The following is a 20,694-nucleotide window of genomic DNA, read 5'->3' as shown; positions in this document are numbered from 1 at the left end:
ATAGATAAAATAATGAATTGGTCCAGAAACATTAATTGCGGTCCACTGAATTAAGAAGACGAGGGAACTACAGGAATAAATGTTCGTTGAAGATTGTTGGAAGTGCCCCGGGGTATTTTCCGTGGAAGACCAGGCAAGACCTTGATCCGTTTCCGGTTTCCCGGTGTAGCATAATCGCACGACGTGCCCGTGTACGCCCGTAATTAACCTAACTTACGAGCCTCGTTTGTGCGTGTACGCGGCGCGCCGCGGCTAAACGCCGTGCAGATTTATTTGCGGTCGTGACTGCGCTCGTTCCCTTGTATATTTCTTTGCGATAACGATGATTTATGATCGAGCATACGGTTCAGCTGCCGCCGTATTCTTTTATGGTAGAGTCACGATCGCCGTTCCACGAAAAAAAAACAAGAAAAAGACCAGCGAATCGAAGCTTCGAATCGACGAAACTTCCAAAGATAAATGAGAAAAAATTTGTTATAACCTTTTTTTCATCCGAGCCTTCGTTTTCGAGAAAACTGAATATGGATCGATTTTCTCGAAAACGAGGCGTCAAACGAAAAAATGCCTTCTTTCGACTTATTTTCACATGCAGAATCACCCATCGATTGTGTTTCTGCTTCCTGTATAAAATACGTGAAATATTTTGTAGAAGTTTTCAACGAAGTTTCTTTGCGAGATGTTGGAGTTAACGGTGTGTTAGAAGTCTAGCGTTAATTATAATTGGTACCGCGAGAGAGCCAATATTATTAACAACTAGTTACACACGCGTCCGAGTTCGGCAATATCGATCCAATCGCAAAGGACTTCTAATCTTGTTAACCGTTTTCCCGAGGATATTGACTCTCTCGACGGTCCTCCAGCTTCGGGACGAGCTTACACAGGGCTTCGATAAACAATCTTCATTAGACCACCGTTCGTAAACTATTTATTAACCGAACCCCCCGTCTTCAAGTCCTCGGGACGCTCTCCGAATCTTATCGGTTCTGGCAGAACTTTTCTTTCCTAATCGCTTAAGTTTTCACTAAATTCGGTCCAAAATTGTACTATTTTCTTATCTCTTATATCTTATATCAAATTATTGATCCATTACATTTTTACCACGCTTGTTTTACCACGCGTCAAATCTTGTAATCGAATTTTAAACCTCTTCGCATAGTCCAATCTTGCTGAAATTTTGTATACACACTTGCTTCCGATGACGATAAAAGTAGAAAATAAAATATGTAAAAGAGACTTTTTAGAAACCACGCTTACATTAAAATACACTAAAAAGTAGAAAATAATTTTTTCCTGGTACTCCATGAAATACCGAATCCAGCTAAATGATTAATAATATCTTTCCCCAAAATTTTCAGCAATTAGTTCAAAATTTCTTCTGTTATAAAATTATTGTCGGAATAGATGGAAAAATTGGGCTCAATAAGAAGAACAATATCGATTTTAAAGGAGTAGATTCAAGAGTACGTGAAAAAACCATACGTCTAATTATGACAAACCGCGATCGAGAGAATATTCGGCCAACCGGCTACGTCAGACGAGGCTGCTATCGACAGACGGTGATAAAACGCGAGGCCAGCATAGCTGCTTGCGCAGAAACGAGGGTTGTCGATCCCTTTGCCGGATCCTCCGCGGATCCTCTAATTTTCGTGTGATTTATCTGGGGTCTATCGGCGCCGATCCCTTCAATCGCGTCGGATTTATCGCGTCGATCATTCGACGAAGCTTCAACGAAATTTTTCCGGCAAGTACCACACACGCGAAACTCTTTGGGAATTCGTCGTCCGAGACGCGCACAGCAGGAAAAATTCGCGTGCGGAAAAATATTTGCTTGTTTGCTCGTACAACGGGAGGTAAAGCAGACGGAAAAATTAATGAGCCTCTATATCGGACGGTTTGCTCGTCCCAAGGGAGGTTAGTATACTGTTTAGGTGAGTACACTCTGTCTACAAGGCAAACAAGATTACAGGATAACCCGTTGTAAAATTCGTCATCGTCCGTCCTCCGTAAATAATAAATAAAAGCTACGATCGGCACTTTCGCGGGCTGGTAAACCCGAGTTTAAACCCTTTGCCGTATTTTGACGAGCCAGACTCGTGATGAAGGTTTCTAACAGAGTCTATAAAATATGAATGTTACCCGTTAAATTTTAGATGAAATAAAATTTGATTCGTTTCTAATCAATAGTTAAGCATTAAAATAAATGCAGCCATACAAAAAATATATTTTTTCTTTCCTTTCTACGATATTTTTGTGTCTTCACGTACACTTCAATCGTGTACGACTACATTGTTAAAATTATCTATCATTGTAGATTAGAAATACAAGAAAGTGGCAAGAAACAAACATGGCGTTTGACAGATATTCTCATTCAACATCCTAAAGGTACTTTTGGATAACCCTATATTTAAAGAGATGTGTTAAAAGAGATCCTCGCAAATTAGCTTCTCGAAGATCGCGTCAATTTTGAGCTTGTCCGCCATTTTTGTAGACGTCTGCCCGCTATCAGATTTCCGTTGAATCATCGTCACCGGTTTACTAATCCGTGTATAAATATCTTTTTACGATCGCGAATCGTATTCCCACGTTTCAGTTTACGCCTTCCAATTAATTTATAATAAACAAAAACCGGTCACCTCAGTGTTCCATCCTCTTTCGAGTAAATATTTCCCCGTGAGCTAGACGAGGAACAGCCGCGCATTTAAGCTCCGATACAAGCCAATATGGCCGCGGAAGTGGTGGTCGAGAGTGCGATTCAAGATGGCGGAAGTGTTCTCGAGGAAGGGCTCTCAACTTTCTCCCAATTATAAGACCACTCTCGAGTTCCATTCGACCAGTTGGCCCTCGAACAGTGGAAACTCATCGAGACAAAGCCTGAATTTCACCTAATCGCGATCTTTACACAGAACCGGCGAGCTGGCCGTTTATCAATGCGGCTAATCAGCCGGGCATTCGTTCCTAAGTGATTCATAAACATCCAGCAGGAGGATTAAACGTCGGCTGGAACGGTTTTTAAAGAGTGGCCTCACAAAGGGATGCTTTAAAGGACCTACTTTCTGTCGCCAGAGCGAGTATTCGTCTTTCTTCCTCCCTCGACCCCTCTCTCTCTCTCCCTCTCTCTCACGCTTTTTTCTCTTGCTCTTTTGGTCTCTCTTTCACTTTGGCCGACGATCCATCCACGGTTTCTCCTCGTTCCCGCGACTTCTCCGCTTCCTTTCCCCGGTTTCTTAGCACGGAAGTGAGCCGAGACGCTTTTCAATGTAGTTCAGGGTGGAAATTACCCCTGCCTGCTCTGAGCACGCGTAATTTCCCTCGAATATTAGTCACGGTGCGTCTCAGACCGTCTCCCTCTCCCTCTGAAACGCAACCCATCAACGATCGTGCGAATCTCTTCATGCAGAAACAGATACAGACCAGCTCCTGACTTGATACACGATTTTGAAATAACACGGCCCAAAAAAGAAATTTTGTTTTTGAAAGCCTGTTACATCGATCCGACTACTTTCGATACGTGGAATTTTATTTGTCGCACAAAATAGAACTTTTCGACAGAACATTGTCTTTTGCATTTCGCCGCGAAACTAAATTAGTAATTTCTTAAAGAAAAATCAGATTGTCTCGAGTAAGCGTCGGAAACATGAACACAAAAGCGATTATTTAGAAGAGTTTGTTGCTCCCCTTGTTGACGGGCCCCTTCAGCAGATTACTGAAGTTGATCTCTGCAATAAAAACAAAGCACACTTAGTAATCTAGCATTATGTGTGTGCAATCGCAGAATCACGAAGAAAATAATTACGCGAAAAGTCGCTCTTTTTAGCCACAGGAGGCTGCTGCTTGATGCTAGCAGGATTGGGAGAGCAAGGGTTGAAACCATGGTCAGATCCCTCGAACAGTGATATCTGATCATCTGTGGACAAAAACCATGATATTATTTTTAATGAATTTTAATCGAGGTCCTGTCAGAAAACAAAACATATTCTCCACTTCCCAGGACCTGTATCAACATACTTAGAAAGTTTAAGACATCTACAGCCAAAAAGGTGCCTTTCTTTTTGTTAAGGGGTAGGCTAAAACCGAGGGCAAACCCCCGTAAACACCCACCCCCGCCCCAGGACGTTCAATGGACCACCCCCTCTACTGAGCAGTTGATGCCCGAGCTTATGAAGAGCTAAGGGCCTCCACTTTTCGCATTGCTCCTTAGTTCTTCGTCCCTCGAGGCCCACTACCACCCCAAAGGTGTCTAAAACTCAGCATCTTCCAGGAGATCGTACCTTTCAAATCCTCAAAATTTTTAGCCCCGCAGAAGCTGAGGCTATTCTCCGAATAGCCAGGACTGAACATGCTAGCAGGGTTGACCCGATCGCACCTCGACATCGGAGACATTTCATAAGCCTCCGTTTTGGAGATCCTCGATGACGGTGATAGATCCAGTCGAACGTCTTTCAATCGAACAGTGATGTTCGAGGAAAAACTCTCTGCAGCCTTGATGGGGTATCCCGACTGGGTCATTGTTGACCGATTAAGCTCGTCCCTGTGCAGTTTCTGGGGCAAGTTGCACCGGACAGTCTCGATCTTGGTGATTCTGGGTCCACGAGATAAATCAAGCTGCTGGCTTTTTCGCGGAAGCTGTGCGGGGGCTTTCAATGTAGCCGCTGGCGAGTTCCATGTTCTTGGTTCATCAGTCACCAGCTTGATCCTCTTCGGAGGGATGTCTTCTTCCAAGTCGGACGTTTGCTTATCTCTGGCAGGATGTTCCTCCGGATCTGGCTGCGTCCCCGGCTTCTCGTCCGCCGTATCGATCGCTTCCGGTCCCGCGTCCTCCTGCTCTATTTCTTCGTCCTGGGCCGGGTAAGGACTTCCGGTATCGATCACCTCTTCCTCGAGGTTCTTGTCGTCCTCGAGGAACGAGGATCGCGCACGAGGCTCCCCCAGCGAGGTCTCGTCCGATAGGCACATTTCCTCCAGCATCGTGTCCACGGATATGGAATCTAAAGGTTCACGAGGTCATAGCTCTGTCTGAAGAGTGATCGATGATTAAGTGAGTGGGGGAAGCTCGGGGAAGTTGAAGTTGCTTGGGCGGCTGGAGGGTGGACTGTGTTTGCCAGTTGATCGAAATGATGGGTTAGTTACTTTATAAGTAATTTACTTTATAAGTAGGTCTATTGACTTTAACTTTGAAGGATTTTTGTACTGATCATGACGATCGTGGCACATTACGACAGTGTTGCAGTGCAATGAGAGAGGAAGGGGTAGATGCTTAACAGTATGCTATATTGTTAATTAATTTAGGAAATGTGTTGCTCATTAGAGGACGTAATAGTGTACCAAAAATAGCATTCCCTAAATATATCAGCCTCTAAATACAACACAGTCCCTACAAATAGCATGCCCTAATAATAGCATCTCCCAAAAGTAGCACCTGCTGAAATTAGAAACCCCTAAAAATAGCATCTGCTAAAATTATAATACTCTAAAAATAGCGCCTCCTAAAAATAGCAACCCCTAAATATAGTACCTACTAAAACTAGATCCCCTAAAAATAGCACCTGCTAAAACTAGAATCCCCTGAAAATAGCGCCCCTAATAATAGCATCCCCTAAATACAACACATTCCCTAAATATAACATTCCCCAAAAATAGCGTTCCCTAAAAGTAGCACCTGCTAAAATTAGAATACCCTAAAAATAGCGCCCCCTAAGAATAGCACCTCCTAAAACTAGAATCCCCAAACAATAGCGCCCTTAATAATAGCATCCTCTAAATATAGCATCCCCTAAATACAACACATTATCTAAATATAACATTCCGTAAAAATAGCGTTCCCTAATAAAAGCATCTCCCAAAAGTATAGCACCTGCTAAAATTAGAATACCCTAAAAATAGCAACTGCTAAAAGTAACACCAGCTAAAATTAGAATACCCTAAAAATAGCGCACCCTAAAAACAGCAACCCCTAAATATAACATTCCCTAAAAATAGCGTCCCCCAATAATAGCATCCCCTAAAAGTAGCACCTGCTAAAATTAGAATCCCCTAAAAATAGCATCTGCTAAAAATAACGCCCCTAATAATATCATAGCATCCCATAAAAATAGCGCCTGCTGAAAACATCAAGCCAGAATATCGACCCAATTCGGACCAAAAAATTTAATCAACAACCAAAAAAGTGGTGTCCCCTAAAAACTGGTATAATCATCCAACGAGCACCTAGGGAATCCTCGCAATTAATTTTCCAATCCTCCCTCGTGCTGGTTCTGAAGCGAGACTTCATGTAAGACATATTAATCTTCGGTGGCGGCATCTTTAGCATCTCCAGCTCCCGAATCCTCTTCTTCTCTTGTTGCACCTTCAATTGCATAGCTATCTACACACCCTCAAAAAATATTAATCAAATTGTCCAGAATATAAAGTCAAATAAAATGATTCTTTCTTATCGAGACCTCTTCGTCGACAGCTTTAAGTTCCTCCCTACGATTTTTGATGGTCTCACTCAATTCCGCCAACTGTCGATCGCGTGCCACGTTGTTCAACACAACTCTGGCAAATTCTACGATCCTCCCACGCAATATCATCCAAGCAATTTTTTGCTTCTGTCGTGACATATCTTTCAATTCTTCAATTTTGTAGTTGACCATCATTTTCTCGACTTGGATCTTCTTCAGCCCCATTTGTGCATCTCTTCTGGCCTTTGCCAGTGGAAATTCTTCATACTTTGCCTGCAAAATGTTACAATTTAATCTTGAGAATCCTAATTGTCTTCCTATGCAGCATACATTTTTCTTTATTCTTTTAAATAATTAATATAACGAACATACACGATAGTCTTCGCGTGTGTTTTCGTACTGTTTCAAAATATCCTCGTATTTTTGCGACTCTGCCTGTCTGGCCTTGAACTCGTCGTCCATGTTGAGCTTGACCAGCTCTATTTTGTTGGCTAATTCGGCATTATACTTCTTCTGTCTATGAACAGTTAAAAAATTAAGAATTCAGTCGGTAACTTTGGTATTCGGTACTCGTTGCGATGGCTGAAAACTTTTTAAATAAAAATGTGTATACTGATTCATGCCGATGGTCAAAATCCTGATGTTCTCCTTCGAAATTCGAAGTTTTTCCTGCAATTCTCTTCGCTGGTGCCAATATGTCTGCGCTGTTGCTTTAGCTCCTCTCGCCTGTTCTTCCAAGGCTGAAAAATCTATATTCATTTTCGAAAAAAACATCGAAAACAACGTAAAACGATTTTCCTACAGCTTAAAGTCTTCTCCGCCGCTTCTATCTCCACGTTCAGAATGGTCTCCAACATTTTCAAGCATTCCGGGTCGCTGCAAATGTCTTCGGCCTCCATTTTGTCTCGTCAGACGAATATTAAACCAAAGAATTAGTTTAAACAAAGCTACACACTCCGGCAACAAAATTGGGGCTGCTTCGTCGATCGCAACTGAACATCCATTTGCAGCATCTTGAGACGATTTATTTGATTGGCTGAACCATTCCCGACGAATTTCGCGCGGGAAATTCAAATGAGTTTATTAAAAAATGATGTTGCGGACAGCAGAAAAATTGATGAGATAGGAATAAGTGGTTCTTTATGGTCGGGGGATAGTTGATTACTAGTTTAGATGGCGGGTTGTAAAAAAATGTTTTGCTACATTTTTTATTTAATTTTTCTTTTGCCTATCCGCTGCATTCTAGTTTCGAGAAATTTTACAATATAATTTTCCCTGCAATTTACAAGTTTTAAAGTAATTTACATTATTGATTTGCTGTGAAGTACATCATAAAGGTGTTTCTTCGTAATCTTAGCCTGCAGTACAAAAATTTACGATATTTAACCTCTTCTAATTTCGTAAAAAACAATCGTACAGAAATAAACTTGAACCGATTTTAGAGCTTGAAGATTCTACTTTCGCACGCCATGATTCTTTTTCCTCTAACAAGATATATTTACATCCTGCAAAAAATGAGAAACTGAGGACCCATTTCTCCTAAAAAATGCTACCAATTGAAACCTCTGTAAAAACGTTCAAAAATTATTCTCGCGAATGATTCTACCACAGATTTCAAGATTGAGATCTCTTCACACCGACGCGTTGAAAATTGACACACGCTAGATGTAACAGAGTAATAAAAATCGTGATTGCGCAGAAAGGAGCAACCCGCGAACAAAAATGGTGGATAGCAGAGGTTTCAGGGGTGCCATAGAATATATTCACGAAATGATTATCGGCAGGATTTCTCCGGGGTGAGAAAGGGGGGACCAGGAGAAAGTATCGGCAATTCGGCGAGTATCTGTTGGCAGAGAGAAGTGTCGAGGAAGAGGGATGGTCGCAGTCAACCCCCCGGTGCGGGGGTGGTAGTTGCGGAGGAATTCGCGAGCAACCGGAATGGGATGGCAGGTTGGTTTGACCCAAATGCCAGGCCGGGTTGGCTTTCAGCCAGTTACGTGTCTGCACACTCGGCATCGAAACCTTATCGCTCTTTTTCTCCTGCGAACCGACCGGCCGATAACGATTCCCATCCGTGAATAAATTAATCCCCCTCCCCCTCGCTGGTCTGAAAATTAACGTCGGTTAATCCGTCACTGCGATCTTCATGCAAATTCACTCGGCTGTGGCCGGGGAGGAAATCTAATTAAACGAAATCTTCCATTCATTTGTACTGGCAGGGAGCGATCGAAATCGCGAATATCATCGAATGGATAAATCGACTGCGGGTCTACTAAAGAAAGTCGATATCCCAGTGAACACTTGCGGTACAATCAAACTAAATCGATTTCATATGAAACATAGCATAATCTCGTACTCTTCAACCATTGTTAAAAAATTCCAGGACGAAACACCATCTGTCGTTCCCCCAATATTTTTAACGGATCGAACCTGGCGCCGATAACATTATCTCCTTAATACTCCAAAAGTACGATCAAGAAGAACTCTACTATATTGTTAAAAAACATTTGCAGCGCTACACATTGTGCTACACTGGCACAATCTGGCCCCACTGGAAAAATTGATCTCCCAGTCAAACCGAATCAAAACTTCAGATCAACCATAACATGCTTGCACATTTGTTAAAAAACAATTGCAACGTCATAAAAACTGTTGATCCAGCTACCCCAGGGAGAAAAATGATCTCCCAGCTAAACTAGCTCTGCCAAAACAAAATCCGACCATCGACACACTCTCCGCATCTGCCAGCTCCGTCAGATCTCTAGATCATCAACATGATCGCAAAAATCCGCGTAAAACACAGACTACGCCGCACCCGGCATCCACAACTCGGTAAAATTGACCTCAGCAACCGATCAGCTTGCATCGTCCATCCCTACGGGCCATCGGACTGTTCAGTTGAAAGATTGGATCGTTGATGGATCCTTCGCTGATCGTCGACGACGGGCTTCGATCACTCGCGCTGGTGAGTTCCGGCGGGCTTAACGAGCCGCGGAAACGAAGCCACTCGTCTCGCTTCGTCGTCGACGCATGATCACCGTTGAATAAAACAAAAATAGAAGGAAACGTCTGGATGCTTCCGGCAGAACCCATAAGTCGCGCCCCGGTGATGGGGAACACGAGCCGGAGGAAACGATGGTGTGTGCGTACCTCGCACAAAAGAGCACCGTCTCGCCGAACAAAACTCCGCTTAAACGCACCCGGCTCGGTTTATTTAATACGTCGTCGTCGTCGTGGCGAATCCTCGTTTCACGGGGCTCCTCCCGTTGTTCCCATCGTTTCCATTGGGGACAAAGGACCAGCCCTGCCGACAACGTTTCGCTTGTGTAACTATGTTTCGCGGATCTTCATACACTGTTATCGCGCGAACCAAAATATTTCAAATTCGTGCATTTGTCTTTCCGTCGTGCTACAGTCATTTTGTAAAACACATCATGATTTTTAGCTGAACCTACTAAGATCAAATGGTCGGATTTTTATTTTACAATTATTAAAATTGTGAGGACATTTCTTTGGGAAAGGCTAGAATAAATTTCATTAGTCAGGTATGTATCTGTATAAAATCTAAGATGGAGTGGGGTAAGTGCGTCAACGGGGCAAGTCCGTTAATTGCTTATTTTTATTATAATACGAACGAAATTTCTCTAACTTGTATTTATTAATGTAGTATAAGTTAGTATGAACTATTCTGCATAGATGTCGCTCAAGAATAAAGGTGTTTTCCTCGCTGAAATCAACCAATGCCAAACAGTCACGATTTGCGAGAGGTACACGTACAACTTCGAAGTTACCCTGAATGTTGCAATAGTTTACAAGTTATTAATATATTCTGTGTTGTTATTTTAGATAAGTACAACAAATACTGATGTAGGTTTACATTAAATAAACCGGTTTTATTGTATTTTTTTTAATTTATTGGGAAAAACACTAAGATGATCTTGCCCCGTAAATATTACTACACGGGGCAAGTCCGTACTATCACGGTGGGGTAAGTGCGTACTGTATGGGTAACTATAAAACTAAACAATATATTTAATGCAATAAAAAGCATTTTGTAGCAGACTTGATAATAATTCTTTTCTTGCCCCGTAGCACTTGAAACAAGGTTCGAAAGCGTTTTTAAACTTTGTTATAATATCACTGTATCCCCTTTCATATTTCATATGTCAGCATGAAAGTACATGTTTGTTTAAAAATGGATAACTATAAAACTGAACAATATAATTTAATGCAATAAGGAGCATTTTATAGCAGGCTTGTTAATCATTCTTCCCCTAGCACTTGAAACAAGGTTTGAAAGTACATATTTTTAACTCTCAGAGACGCTCTTGCCCCATTTTCGGGGCAAGTGCATAGTAGTTGACACTTTGTACAATATCCTATCAAAATGATAATTTTCCAGCAAAATTAAAATCCTACATAATTCATCAGTAATAACTGTGGCAAGAGTTTGATACCAAGAGCGTTCAGTTTTTACATAGCAGACTGAAAATACATCAGTTTAAAGTCCAACTTTGCAAAAACTAGGGCGCACTTACCCCACTCCACCTTATTTACTATTTACAAGAAAAACGCTGGCTAATGATAGCGCGAACACCCTGTATGTATAAAATCCCAATGCTGGAAAAAATTCTTAAAAATGACTTGGAAATACCCCGTTGAAGCTCGCGGGGGGGCACGACGAGTCGAAATGAAAAGGCCAAGGATGCACTAAAGCAGTGTCCTTTAGGATCGGGATCGGTCGTGGGCACACGGTGTGTTTCGGGAGATATACGTTTCCATGGAAATGTATTTAAATTCATACGTGTCAGTTTGCCCTGCGGCGGGAGACCGTGATCCGTTTACCCGGACAACGACGGGTACACGTTAAAGCGGAGCGTACACGAGGGTTGCTTGTTCGTTTTCCCCGGGCCGCGGAGGAATATAGAACGCGCGATAGAGTAAATAAAAAATTGATGGGAAACCCGTTTTTTCCGAATGCTCGACAACGGTAGCGGCGCACGAACGAGAGAGTGGAAGAGAGAGAGAAGAACACTCGGAGAAGCAATGAATGTTTTGAATGCTACGGCAAATAATTTACTGCTTTATCGGAGTCGAAACAGAATTCATATTCGGTATACGGGAAATTGGAAAAAAATCATTTACATTTTATGCCGGGAATGCCGGGAATACCAAGCGCCCGCGATTTTTCGTTGAATTTAAGATTTATGTGCTGACGATGTTAAACCGCGCACTGGATTTTATGGTGGCGGAGTCTTTTCTGGCAGCCATCTTCAGAAAAGGACACACGAACGGGTTTCTTAATACAATAAAAACGAGGTAATATTTCTACACGGTTTTTCAATTATACATTTTTGCTCCATTTTTAGGGTGGAAGACATTTCCTAATGTAGAAAGAAAATGTATTGTTCCTGTAAAAATGAGACAATATTTCTGAGACCATTGGGTTCAAATTAATAATTTGATTTTCCTTCATCTAATTAACGATTTTTGTTAGCAACATCGAACTCCCACGGTGTTTCAAAACGTCCTCTTCATCGGACGACTTCCAGCATTTAGCAACCACCTAGGGAACAGCGAAAAATTAGAACAAAATCAGAAATGCAACAAAGAGATGGTAAAAAATATATGAACCTTTGTCAACGTTTCTTCTGTTTCGCCACGTTGGTTTCGCGTTCGTCGGGGGTTTCCGCAATTAACGCACTTGATAATCAGAAATGAGGGTTTCACGGGGGTGATCATTGAGGCCCGTGTTCGTCGCGGATTTAATTTTCCGCGATCGGAAACAAAAGGGGTTGTCGTACGGGGAGGAGGAGAGAGACGGGTGAAGAGACGATGGGGGTTCTCCATTGAAAACGATGCGTTTCTCCATCGAGCATGGGGCTCGTCCCCCCCGCTCGTCGACAGGCTGGTGAAAGGCGTCGAGCACTCGTCAACGACGTCGACGACGCCATCACATCGTCGTGTCGCGTCGTGTCGTCGCATTGCGCGTCGCAAATTGCGCGCAGTTGCGAAGTGTCGGGCACGCGAAAATCTGCGTGTACCCATCACAAAGACGTACGCCCCCCTTTCATCTTTTCCTCTGCCGCCCTCCCCTCGTACCCCTCTTTTTTCCATCGTCGGCGTCGTTTTTACGACGGCCAGGCATCTTTTCAATTTTCGCGACGCCAGCCCTGTCTCCGCCGCATTCAATTCCGCTGAATACAATATTCCGGAGAAAATCACGTGGAATGGTTTATGGACTGGGGCGCGATTAGTGCAACGCTGGAAATGTTGTTCAAGCCTTGCGACAATGGACAAAAATTTTGTAAAATGTTCTGTAACATTGTAGTTGTTGAGCTTCACGATTTTAGTGCAATATCCTTGTATTTCGAATTAATTTATAGTGGCCCAAGGAAATAGACATCTATAACAATTTTGTTATTTAGGAACGAATGCATTCTGGGAATTTTGAAGATGAATTTGGAACACTTTAAATCAGGGACCATAACTGTTATAACCAAAACGAAAAAACGTCATAGAATAACAAGTATGTCATCGACTAAAATCGTATTGGTTACAAATAAGGATTATAAGTAACCGAAAATTTTGTCACTTGTTGGTAAATGTTATCGATAAGAGAAGTTTATTTCGATCGCACATAACAGCTATTCAATGAGATAAATTTATTTCGATTGCTCATAACAGTTATCAATGACAGAAATTCATTTCGATCGCTCGTAACAGTTATTGATGAAAGAAATTTGTAATAGTTATTATGAAATAGTACAACTTCCAAATGGTAGACAATCAATTATTTCATAAATTTTTTATTCGTAAATTTAATTGCTACAATCAAAATTTAATGCGACAAACAAACAAACTTTGTGTTGTTTTTACGGTCTGTTGATTCGTGTTGTTGTACGAAAATTTTTCAATGAATTTCACTGGCTTGCTCCATCCGAAAAAGAGTAGACAACTCAATAATTAAATAAGCAATAAAAATGAATTTCCTCGTCAATAATTATTATGAATAAGTGAAAAGAAATTCGATCATCGATAACTGTTGTGAGCGATCGAAATAAATTTCTCTCATCGATAACTGTTATGAGCCATAGAAATAAATTTCTGTCATCGATAACTGTTATGAGCGATAGAAATAAATTTCTCTCATTGATAACTGTCATGAGTGATCGAAATGAACTTCTCTCATCGATAACTGCTTTGAGCAATCGAAACAGTTTTTCTCCATCGATAACAGTTATCGAGGAGGATCCAATCTTTTGGACACTAATAACTGTTATTCGTAACCAAAAACTATAAAAATCGACATTTTTTCATCATTTTGTTCTTCAAATTTTTTTCTTTATATTTTATGTACATTATCTTATTTTTATTAATGATTTTTATCGTTGAAAATTTTAGAATAACTGTTATTTTTGGTCCCTGTATTCTTTAAACCTTGTATTCTCGTCTGTAGAAAAACGAATTGAATGTCCTAAAATTTGATTAGTCGAAGTCTTAGCGTTGGTTTATGTGTACCCTTCTACAAAAACAGTGAACAATGAATATGATTTTGAGAAATAGTAGCATTTTAATTACAAAACGAATACAGCAGTTAATAAATAAGATTGAAAGGCAGGATTGCAGCCACGCGAGGTGTATTAATTTGCGAAGCCAGCGTGTGAAAAAGAGAGGGAATTAATAAGATAAGAGTCAGTCGGCCAGAATTCCTTCGCAGCGTCTCGCTTCCCCTTCGAATTATGCAAAGCATTGGGCTTGAGCTCTCCCTCCTGCGAGTTTTCGAAAACGACCAGTTGTTTTGTTGAAACGGTGCACTGTCGAGTCGCAGCTGGCAACTAGCTGGCCCGCTCGCAAATTGGCGACGCGCCAGCCACGCGAGACACTGCCTCTCTTCCGGAGTCACTGTTTCGAGAGTTCACTACCGATTTCCAGCTATGCTCCCCTAATTTCGCGTCTCCGCCCCGCATCGCCAGCCGAAAATAGGCTCCAAAATTCGTCTTCCCTTCTCCGGAGTCTGTAGAGCGATCCTACAGCGACGCTATAAGCCTGATAATTACGTCGAAGTTTCGAACCGGGGCCCAAATTCAAGCTACCGTCGTTCTAATTGCAGAGATTTCCAAAAACGATAAAATTTCGTATGAATACAAAGTGGAACAGACTGGTATATAGCAGAAGCTGAAGTTGCAACTGGTTCTTTAACAACGATCAAATTCTTTTTTCGAATTCTTCAGGATAGCTACTTCTAATTTTTCTCCAACAAATTCACCATTATTTATTATTTAAAATTAGTTAAGTTCCTTCAATTAGAATCTCCAAGCAGTAAGTTTAATTTTGTAATAGCTACAATATTAAAAATCATATTTGCACCTTTCCCATTTTATTGATTTATATTCAATAAAAGTTACTTAGATAACAGTAGATCGATAACGCACATTGTACTAAATTGCTCACCACTAATTCCCAAACACTTTAAAGCTTGTTTAATTTACAAACAAGAATTTCTCTCTCGAGAAATGAAATTCTTTCGCGAATGTCATTCCGCATTCCGCGAGATTCGCACATGCCACGTCTTCGCAAGATGTATCCCGCCAGCAGGGACGCACAGAACGGACGTTTTTTCCATCAGTGCCCGAGAAAATTCAGTTTTCGCGACGTCTTAACACGGATTGCATTCCGCCGAGGGAAATTTGTGCGTGTCGTTCGCAGGGGTGGAAGCACCCCATCCCCCCTGGCTTCTAAGAGGGAATTCAGGGACCCCTCTCTCTTTCTCCTTCCCTCCCGAATTTTCTTCCCCCATGTTTTCATTTGTCTCTCTCGTTTGAATGCCTGTTCCTGTGCGCGAGGATCGAGGAAAAGAGAAAAGGGTTGCGGGGGTGTGTGCATAGGCACATATGGAAATGAAGCACGAGCTGCGGTTGGATAAACGACGGGGGTGGAAACAAGCCTGTGGCCCTCGGTCTCGTTTTCAAAAGGATATGCAAGCTTTTATGTACGCGTCATCGATCCGCCAACGCAGGAATTGCAATCGGGATGCAGCCACCGACACCAGGAGTGCATCCGTCGCGAGATTCCTCCAGATTCCACCTTCGAATCTATCGAATTTCTGCCACATACCGAGAGCGCGTAGAACCTTGTTCCTCGCTGCTAAGGCTCTTGGTCACTGGGTCACTCTGAGTGGACCGACCATTTTTTTCTGCAACTCTGTTGGACAAACTTTGGTATCTCATGTCTATTTCATCATTTGTCGTTGTTGTTATTATTATTGTATGCGTCAAATCTTGTAATCGAATTTTAAACCACATCCCGATGAGCTAGAGACTTGAAACTTTAAACATAGCTCAGAACTGCATGACAATGCAATATTAAAAAACAAATTTAAAAAAAAACTGTGCGTTCAGGAGAAAAAAAAAATTTTAATATTAACCGTTACACCTCGCCGTGCGACGGTGAAACGACGACGGCGATTTCGACGACGAACAAATAGCTTGTTATTCAAATTTCTATTCAAATAATTCTTTATTGAAATAAATTTATTTATTGCCCATCACTGTGACGTCTACTTTAATCAGCTGCCTGAAGCAAGCTATTCGACAGATCGATTTGGAATGTATGGTATGTTCACATCAAGGACGGATGTTTTCAATAACGATATGTTTTTGTTGCTACCAATATCATCTATGTGTCAGGCTGCGAACTTTCTGAATGACCTGGTACACCGATGAAAATTGCTGACCGAGTCAGTCTCAGTGGCTCGAAGAATTTTCAAGGATCTTGCATCTTACTTTTCATTAACCAACGTTGGATTACCTCGAGCGGCTTTAAAACTGCTCTTTTGAAATATACTAATAAGATATTTGTGTTCCTCACAATACACTCTATCGCGTGGTATAGTTCGATTTTCCGCTGGACCCTAATTCTTTGAGATAAATTGAAAAATATCCTCAAAAATTGGTGCAAAAGTGGCGTCTCTCCGTCTTTAAACATTGTTTAAACATGTTTAAACAATCATAATGTATTAATATTGGATATCAATGTATTCGGGAAAGTCTACAGAATCTTTTGCTGTAAAGAACAATTCAATATCTTTTATAATAACATCACAATATCTGTTCAAAGTTGAAAAATATGTTTCTTTTTCAAAGCCATGTTTTTCAAAAACTGTGCGTATAGGAGAAAAATTAAGGACAGATTCGGAATCAGCGCAAAAAACTCTATAAGAAGGACCCAACAGTATATTGAAATCATAAGAAAAGTTGAAATTTGTTGGACAGTGTAATCGTTCCGACGGAGACAGCCTATAGCGAGGCGAGGCGCAGATCGACTATCGATCTAGCGGTGATTAGATTAGTCACCAATAGGCAGCCGCGCTGTGGATTGCATATCAATATGTGACGTCACACGCAGCCAATCCCAAACAAACAATTTTCATTTAAAAGAATAAATTGACGAGCTCGATCAACTTGAAAACCGAGTGGAACATGAAGGATCGAGGTGAGTTTCGAAGATCGCCGACACAACTCGGTCGACCTGGATCCTCCAGCTCCTCGGAGGATCCATTTGCGAGAGAGATGTCCGCCGCGAGGGAAGCCAATGGCGGATGCCGTGCGATCCTATCAAGCGGAGTGCTTTTTGCGGCTTCCCGCTAGAACAGGAAAGAAATATCATTCGATGGAGCGTCTGCGGGGGGGGGGTGGAAGGGTGAAAGGTTTGATCGCGGTCAGGCCTCCTTCGCGAAACATTTGGGTTCGTTTGGCTTCCAGTCTGGCCGCTTAAAATCGTCGACGTCGACAACTCCGCCGAAACCGCTCCTCAAACACAAACACAAACTTGCGGCAAGCTATCGCTCTCCTATCACCTGCGGTTCCCACGGCCAGGTGGAAACTGTACCTGGGGGATGTAAATAACACCGAGGAATTCAGTGGAATTTGAAGCGATCCAGACGACAGGATTTTTCCAAACGTCGAGAACCTGCTCCGAAGACCGGGCTCGTGGTTTTCCGGGAATCCCGTTCCAGCGGTGAAGAGATTTCGTATCGCGAGCTCCAGCTTCTCCGGAGGACTTCCGGCGCGTTTTTCTTCTGCCGCGTTTCGTGCTGCGGCGACTGGGTAATGCGGTCTGGTTCGTGTACCGGAAATGGCCGGCGCTGCTTAATCCTTGATCTCCGCGCGCGCGAGAGATCGAGAAATTAGCCCCGGAGGCTGCAGTTTCCATGAAAACTGGAAAACAGAGGGGACGGAGGATGGTTTCCGCTTTGCTTTGACAGAGCAGCCCGTGCTCAAAATGGCAGACCGGGACGACGTTTTCTTGGAACAAGCGTCGGTGAAACGAACCGTGCGACGACGAACGCGACACGTTTTATTCAGTCGCTACACGCTCTCCTTTATCTCCACTTATCTGCTCGTTCGTCTCCGCCTCTCTCTCTCTCCTTCCAGCTTTCTCTCTTCGTCTGTTCCCTACAGCTTGGAATCGCCGAGTATGTACGAGCTTCCGGTCGGATAAGCGGCGTTTAGTTTCGCCGAATCGTGTCCCTCGCTGATAAAACCTCGGTCGCGATTGTTCTTTCGGCTGCCCCCGTGGCCTCTGGTGATTCGAGAAAATAGACTGGATTAGATCTGAGAGCGGGTACACTACTTGTTCGAGGCTTGGAATTGCCGTGGGAATGCTGATCTTTAGATTTTTGGGATTCGGAGATGAGAGAATCGTGGATTTTTCGGACTTCGGAGCAGCACGACCGGGGCAAAAACAATTCGGCGCAAGCGTCCGTTGCGATACTTGTCCTCCAGGAATGAATGTTAAATGTATCGATCGGGGGTGATTAAATTTTTAAAGCACATTTTGCAAGTCCATTTGAGCCAAACATGGCGAATCGGCGTGCTCGAGGATCAAGAAACGATCTTCCATCTCTTCGCCGGAGATCCCTGAGCTAGGCTCGGCAGGGGTTGTAATTCAATATATACGTCGTCGTTAAGTTTAATGACAGGATTCGGTATTGGAAACCGATACGCGAAGCTGACCAGGTATTACGAATTCACCGGGCGCATCTGTTACGCGAAATTACGAGAGTCGAACCCTCTTTCAGTCTTCGGCTGAACGTTTCCTCCGCGGGTTCTGCTCTCCGTAGCTCTGACTAACGACCTCGAACCACTTCGCGTCCTCCGACGTGTCCGGAACCGACCCCCCGAGGATTCCTGACGAATCGCGGGCCTTTGTCACTGCCCGAAGCCGACCGCAGACCGAGCTCGCGATTATCCGACGCGTGCTCGCCCGGAAAAACAAATAAACCCTTCTCCTCTCTTTTACTCTTCCTCTCTCTCCCTCTCTCCCCTTCTCGCCCTCCCACTCTCCCCCCCTCTCTCTCTCTCTCTCCCTCTCTTTGGTACGTTGTGATTAATAATTCCTGCCGCGTCCGTCTTTCATTCTTTCCGCGGCCACGTTGTCTTAAACCACCCCCACCCCACCCTCTCTTGTCTCTAATATTAATTCTCAGGTTTCCTCGCGAATTCGTGACGCAATTTCGTTTCGTCTGTTTGTGGTCACCGTGGATTTTCATGGTATAATGAATTTCAAGTTGCTTTTTTCAAGGGGAATGTTGGTGGGCGACTGCTAAAAGATTCGCTGCTGCCTCTGCTATACCTGAATGAAGAATTAGAATTTTTATCAACATGTTGAGCACGCATTTATAATAATGGGTAGGTAGATATAAAAACGATATGAAGGTTTCGAAAATATAGACTCATTATTTTTGATTTATAAAAATTATTAGAGCAAGAGACCAATTTCTATCTGTGGCTCATAGAAATTAATGAAAGTTATTTTCGATACTGGACTGTATTTTAATTGTACGCAAATAATCAATAAATTTGCATCAAAGGGCTTGTGAATTAATTTGTAAATACACGCGTTACGGATTAATTTCATTCGAGCGTCCTCGTTGCCGGTAAATCGAGCGCAACGATAAAGCAGACATGAAAAACAAAATGATCTTTCACCGGGAGCATCCTCCCGTAAAAATGATAGGCACATCTGGGTTAAACAGCAAGTGTATCCGACAGATTTCCCCGGATCGATTTTCCACGGCGAGAAAAAGGTTGTTCCCCTCTTCTCTCCAGTTTTCATTCATTTTTGCGCGAGGAATCGCCCTCGTGTACCATCATTTCGTGTCGCACTCTCTTTAACGTCCTTCATGAGGTATGACACTCTTCCATCGATTCCGCGAGCTTCCTCTCTCTCTCTCTCTCTCTTCCTCTTCCTCTCTCGTGAGAGGCAATCAATTTGCTTTGAAAAAACGTCGACACGTTCCAACGAATCGAAAATTTCTCTTTCAACCCTTTGCTCGTCAAAGAAGACCATGATCGGCCGACTTCTAGCGTTCCGATGCGTTCCCGAGATGATTATATTTAATATCGTCGATAAAAATTGAATCATTTCGATTCTCGTATTTATCTGCTCAAAATTCGATCATTCCTTTTATTTCATTTATTTATTTACTAAAATTCGATCATTGCAACGTATGTTTGTATAGTGAAATTCAGTCGTTTCGACATGCGTGTATTTACTTGTGTTCAGCAATTGCATGCGCGTATTTATCTAATAAAATTCGATCATCTCTCCGTAGATATATGTAGAGAAATTCAGTAATTTTTCATTTATTTGATTTGCAATTAGTTATATGAATTTTTATATGAATTTCAATTATTTGGTGAAATCCAGTCATTCCAACATGTATCTATTATACACATTCAGTAGAAAAAGCCAGCCATGGTCAGACACGTCAGCAACTTCCTTACTAAGAAATTATTTTTAATATACTGTTGTTGAGATTATAATGAGGAACTATTCTAATAAATTTATCTCCCTTGACACACGCCGCAATCGCAAGAAATCAGAATAAACGTGTATTCATACAATTATTATAAAATGATTTACCCATTACAATTCTTATAAAACGATTTATCCATTACAATTATTTTCTAAAATTTTTAGTCATTTCAACATGTATCTATTATACACATTAAGCAGAAACAGCCAGCCATGATCAGACACGTCAGCAACTTCCTTACTAAGAAATTATTTTTAATACGCTGTTGTTGAGATTATAACATTTATGAGGAACTATTCGATAAATTTGTCTCCCTTGACACACGCCGCAATCGCACAAAAAATCAGAATAAATATATTCTTACAATTTTTATAAAGTGACGTGAAATTGCGGCGTTTAGTGCACCGTAAATCCAGCGTTAAGCACTGAGAG

The 20,694-nt window shown here is 42.1% G+C and overlaps 2 protein-coding genes across 2 annotated transcripts in view; one reads left to right on the top strand and one right to left on the bottom strand.

Annotated features, from left to right (window-relative positions):
- Positions 1-20,694, top strand: part of LOC143214446 (uncharacterized) — a 142,227-nt gene that overhangs the window by 87,520 nt on the left and 34,013 nt on the right. The window lies entirely within an intron of this gene.
- Positions 3,655-7,437, bottom strand: LOC143214124 (uncharacterized). The gene is given in 7 exon segments (XM_076434772.1): positions 3,655-3,716; positions 3,794-3,904; positions 4,269-4,985; positions 6,205-6,361; positions 6,438-6,713; positions 6,813-7,180; positions 7,243-7,437. Coding segments are annotated over 7 exon segments (1,788 nt in total). The 5' UTR covers positions 7,340-7,437.

This window comes from Lasioglossum baleicum, chromosome 12 (assembly GCF_051020765.1).
Source record: "Lasioglossum baleicum chromosome 12, iyLasBale1, whole genome shotgun sequence".
Classification (NCBI taxonomy): domain Eukaryota; kingdom Metazoa; phylum Arthropoda; class Insecta; order Hymenoptera; family Halictidae; genus Lasioglossum; species Lasioglossum baleicum.
The sequence above is the reverse complement of the archived record's forward strand: the minus strand, read 5'-3'. Positions and strand labels throughout refer to the sequence as shown.